Below are 5,920 nucleotides of genomic sequence, written 5' to 3'. Positions count from 1 at the left end.
ACGATGTCTGAATAAAAGAACGCAAAGCGCTTGGATTCCTGACTATCAATTTCCCGTGGTACTCCGCTTTTTTATTTTTATGAAGTCACGTGCATCTACTGTGATTTTTTAAGCATAATATATATATATATATATCATATATATATATATAATATATATATATATATATATAATATATATATTTGTATATATATACACATATATTTTAGACATATATCGAGTATTATATATATAATATATACTATATCGATGTATGTATATATACATTTTATATCTGTATATATTTAGACTATATATAATTATATATATATCCATATTATATATATTATATTATATATATATATATATGCGTGTGACCATAATATATATATATATATATATATATATATATATGTATATATATATATATATCATCTATATATATATTTATATATATACCTTTTATATTGTATATATATCTATATATATATATATACTCGTGTGTATATATACTATATCATATCATATTATAATCTATATCCTATATCTATATATATATATATATGTATATTATATATATAATACTATATATCTATATATATCTTTATTAATAATCTAATATATATATAATCATATCTATAGATCTCTCATCTATATATATAATCTATATTTATATATCATATAATATACACACACACACACATTTATATATATATATATATAATATATATATATATATATGTGTGTGTGTGTGTGTGTGTGTGTGTGTGTGTGTGTTACAAAGTGTGAAACTAGTCATTTCATGTAATGCCTGGAAATTTCAGTCGTTACACGAAATGACTATTTCACTCGGTCATTTCGTGAAACGACTCAAATATTCAGCTATTACGTGAAATGGCTGGAAAATTGGTGTCTTCATTACGCAACCTGGCTAAAACTGTTTAGGGAGGGAGGGAAGGAGATTTTAGTTGCTATTCAGTGGTCTACTGGTGTCATACAGGTTATAAACTTGCCTACCGGTGTGTTGCAGATTGTAATGGCTCAGTGTAATTTTGAAGTCAAATTTACAAAAGCGCTTTTTCAAAAATATCATCAGTGTAAAAAAAAAAATGGATTGCTAAAGAAGAGTACTATAAGACAATTAAAGACCTGAAGACAGCTGCCAGGGATCCATCGTCGAAGTCTCGTCATGGATACTCTATTCTCAAGAAGTAAGATTTTTTTTTTATCTCTTATTATCGTTTCCGAACATACTTGAACTGAAACAGCCTACACCAGAGTTCACATCGCCACCCCGCACCCATGAAGAGTCTCCACCACTCAGTCCGTCACCACTTAAAGACGTGAGCTTGATATAACACAGGAAAGGAGGCGAGCAAGAGAAGAACAGCTCTCGCAAGCTTAGCGAATGGTAAAGCAAAGCCGGTTAGACTCGAAGGCAGGGGAAGTAGCAGTTAATGTTGCAGTTCTTATTCCTTAAGAGTGGCATAATCAAGGCCAAGTATTCACGCATCCAATTTAATCTCTGTCCGCAGAAACTTCTCACTCGGTCTGATGTCAAACAAGATGAACAAGTTTCCCTTCGGCAGGCTTTGAAATCTACAACCACTTTGGTCAGGGTTTCTTAAAATGCGGCTGTGGTACAGGCAAAAAAGAGTGTTCTACAAATCGATGTAATTATTACAAGGCTAAGCGCAAGTGTAACAGTCGATGTCATAACAGTCTAACGTGTGCAAACAAGTGACTAAGTAAATCTGCTCAACAGAATTTTCAAATGTGTTTTATAATTTTGACTACTTGAATTTATTTCTACCTGTACAAACAAATAAGTAACGTAGTTCAGCGAAATGTTCAAATGTGTTTTATGATTATTTTAATTATTTTAACAAGTACAACAAATAAGTAAATTCGTTCAGTAAATGCTCAAAAATGTTTATAATTATTCTAATAATTTTAATCATTTTAAGACATTCAACAAAATGTTTAGATGTGTTATATGATTATTTTAACATACTTGTAGATGTGATTTTAAAAGGCACATAAATAAAAATAAAAATAAAAATAATAATAATGCTATGAATAAACACTCCCTCCCTCCCTCCAAAAGTTTTAGCCAAGTTGTGTAATGAGGACACCAATTTCCAGCCATTTCACGTAATAGCTGAATATTTAGTCGTTTCACGAAATGACCGACGTGAAATAGTCATTTCGTGAAACGACTGGAAATTTCCAGGCATTACATGAAATGACTAGTTTCACACTTTGAACTTGAATATAACATATATACATATAGTGTATATTATATATTATTATATATAATTATATCTATAATATATAGATATATATTATACGTGTATAGTATATATTCTTATTAAATAAATAAACTAATATCCATATAATATAGATATATATATAATGATATATATATATAATATATTATCAATATATAATATATATATAATTATATATATATTATATATATGTATATATATATATATAATATAATATTATTACTATATAACTATATTATATATATATATATGTGTGTGTATATTTATAGATGTATATAGATATATATCTATACATATATATATATATATATATATATATATATACATATATATATATATATCTATATATATATATATATATATATATATATATGTATATATATATATATATATATATATATATATATATATATATATATATATAAAACACCGTTGGTATTACTATTATCGCAAAAGTTATATAATAATAGTAATAATAATATCGTTAGTATTACTATTACGCCAAAGTTATGTTAAAAATAATAATCAATTATCAATACGGTAATATTACTACTACTGATAATTAAGTTACTAACTGAAGCGTCTACACTAAAGAGGGAAAAAAATGAAGAGCATGGAAAAAGTTTTACGGAAGATTATGACACAACTTGAACAAAACAGGATCATTAATAAGGAATACAAATTCGATAAACTTTAGGTCAAATTTTCCAAAAATCAGAGAGACTCGCGTAATTAATAGCAGGAGGATGTTGGACTGGACAAAAGTGAACTTGTGATCACGGCGGAGGTTAAAAGTCGAAGAAGATTAGCAGGGATTCCTTCGACAGACCTCGATCCTCCAGAAGAACCGCATTAACTCGTCGAGGACCTGGACTCTTTCGTCAGAACAGCAACGAAGAAGTGGAGGAATCCTTCGGAGCCGAGCCGTGAAGCCACTTCCGAAGTCCTCCCTGGAATGAAGACGTTGTTGGCACCAGGAGCGAACGCCTTCAGAGCCCCTCAAATCCAGCGTCCGTTTGAAAAACTATGCATGGAGACAGCGAGAGTCTCCGGGTATAACGCTTCATTCATCATGATTGCGACTTATTGCTTTTTGCTACTAGTGCTGTATTACTTGTGCTGTGACCTGTATGTTTCTATCTGTGAGGACTGTGTAACCTTGTTTGGTTCTCAACAGATTCATGTTGGCGTACAGGACATATCCTCTTATAATATGGCGGATTCTCGTGATCCGGAAATCGTGATTGTACAACGTAACAGCTTTGTTACGTCAGCCTTTGCCGTCGCCATCCCTGTGATGGCATTGTTGGCAGGCTTGGCGTTTGCTGTTTACTGTTTTCACAAGATTAAAGGAACACGAGATCTTGACGTCTTGGATATTAGTGAAGAAACCATACTGGAAGACAGTATGGAAACTGAAGATCTCGATGATATGGAACAACTGGACGAGACTAAAGACGACTCAGGCACCGACTTTGACGAAGTGGCTAGACTGGAAGACAGTCTAAACATGGAACAACTCGACGAGACTGATGACGACTTGGATATTGACTGTGATAAGGTTGATGAAGTAGTTAGACTGGAAGACAGTCTAAACATGGAACAACTCGATGAGACTGATGACTTGGATACTGACTGTGACGACGTTGACGAAGTGCTAGACTGGAAGACAGTCTAAATAGGGAACAACTCGACGATTATCTTCTTCACCAAATTGAAAAACTTCTAGATGACAAACTGCATTTAGAGGAAGATTTAAGATTAGCTCAAAATAAAGTGCAAACGTTGGAAAAGGTAAATGAAGAACAGACGGATACATAACACGACATTGGAGAGTCATCTGGATGAGAAAGAAAGATCTCTTGCTCAAGAAGAGAGACGAAGAGGAAAGAGAGAGGGAAAAACTGTTCTTCCAGCAGGAGATGGCTGAGAACGCAAGAGAGGAGCTGAAGGCCCACTCTACAGAAGGAAACAGAACTCTGCCTCAAATTAAAAGAATCCGAAATATGAATCAGTTGCTTGATTTGGAAAACGAAGAGTTCTGTAGGATGAATGAAGACCTTAGGAACGATTTACTTGAGAAAGAGAAGGAAGTCGACCTTCTGAAAGAATCCCTCAACCTTAAAACTAAGGAATTGGAGGAAGGTCACGACAAACGGGAAATAATGAAGAGAATATTGGAGGAAACTGAAGAGGATAACTCTTCTCTCCAAGAAAAACTGAGGCTCGCTGAAAAAGAGAACGTAAGTATCCAGCAGGATGTCCTGATTATGCAGGACGAAAATCAAAAGCTCCAGTCACTTCTCAGCCAAGCAGAATCTGTGGCCATCTTGACAAATGAAATCTTAAACGCTGAGAAAACAAGTCATGAGTTACTAGGAGACGAGCTTCAAGTCATGAAGAACTGGGTGGCTGAACTAGGCGGAGAAAACGCCAATATGAAAGGAGAATTAAAAGAAAAGACACTGGACATAATGTTACTAGAGAAATCATTAGAAACTGAGAGACAAAATAACAATACTCTGCAGGATGCTCTCCATCGTCTGAAAGAAATAGAGAACTTGCTGGAAGAAGCGAAGAAAAGAAAGAGGGAGAAAGATGAGGAGGTCGAGAGGCTGCAGAAAGATAATGAAGTCTATCGAGAGCAGGTACATAAAAACAGCCTCTTAGTTAAGGAGAAGGAAGACGTAGAGATTAAAATGAAAAGGCAATATCAGGAGAACCTGAGGCAAAAGAACAGAGAAGCAGAGGAGCAGCATAAACGGGAGAATCAAATCCAGGAAAAAATGGAAATCGTCCTCCGTCAAAAGCAGAGCCTGGAATGCTTGCTGGATTGTAAAGAAAAAGATATCATCTCTTTGAAGAACAAGGAGAGTGAAGCCCAGCTGGAAGTGCAGCGACTTCTCAAGGACTGCGATATGCTGAAAGAAAAGATTCAGCTACAGGAGCAGAATAGAATGAGAGAAGAAAAGCGTCTCAGGGAACAGCTAAGAACACAGGAGGAGGCTTTGAGGGAACATGACAAATACATGCTGATGATGTTTCTACATGGGACTGCTCAGAGGAATTTCCAGCTAGAACACATTGCGCTGGAACATGGAGATGATATTGGAATTGAAGGGAAGCGAGAAAAGTGCACAGAAGGAACATAGGAAGGAAAGGCACAGGGAGTGAGGAAGACCCCTGTGAGAAGGCCCGTGAGACAGAAGAGAACAACGCAAGAAGTACTGGACGCCCAGCGGGAAGAAGAACGAGGATTACGAGAAACAATGGGAGGGCTCAAGCACATTGTGGAAGATGTTCTTCATGGAGATGAATAAGGATCTTCAGGATATTCATCTTTCACTGAGAAGGAAGGCAATGGCTGCTGAGTTCCCCCAACTCGTCAGCCAAGGCACTGTCTCAAGGAACGAACAAACTCTCCTGGTGAGAATCAAAGGAAAAATTTTTTGGAGGTAGGAGGACAAGCTCTCAGCTTGAGAGCCAACAGCTGTTTTCGGAGGTAAAAAGGACAAAGCCTTTTCTCAAGCGTTGAGGACGCCAACAGCAGTTTGGAGGCTGGAGGGAGAGCTCTCAGCTTCAGAGCCAACGGCTGTTCAGAGGCTGGAGGATGAAACTCTCAGTTTGAGAGCCAAAAGCTGGTCAGAGAA

At 35.3% G+C, this 5,920-nt stretch overlaps 1 protein-coding gene across 1 annotated transcript; it reads left to right on the top strand.

Annotated features, from left to right (window-relative positions):
- Positions 1 to 4,114: 4,114 nt before the first annotated feature.
- Positions 4,115 to 5,422, top strand: LOC135223147 (myosin-11-like). Its single transcript, XM_064261650.1, has one exon. It carries the CDS (start codon positions 4,115 to 4,117, stop codon positions 5,420 to 5,422), a length of 1,308 nt encoding a protein of 435 aa, XP_064117720.1.
- The last annotated feature ends 498 nt before the right edge of the window (positions 5,423 to 5,920 follow it).

Source organism: Macrobrachium nipponense, chromosome 8, assembly GCF_015104395.2.
Source record: "Macrobrachium nipponense isolate FS-2020 chromosome 8, ASM1510439v2, whole genome shotgun sequence".
Lineage (NCBI taxonomy): Eukaryota > Metazoa > Arthropoda > Malacostraca > Decapoda > Palaemonidae > Macrobrachium > Macrobrachium nipponense.
Note: the sequence above shows the minus strand (reverse complement) of the source record. Positions and strands in the feature narration are given on the sequence as shown.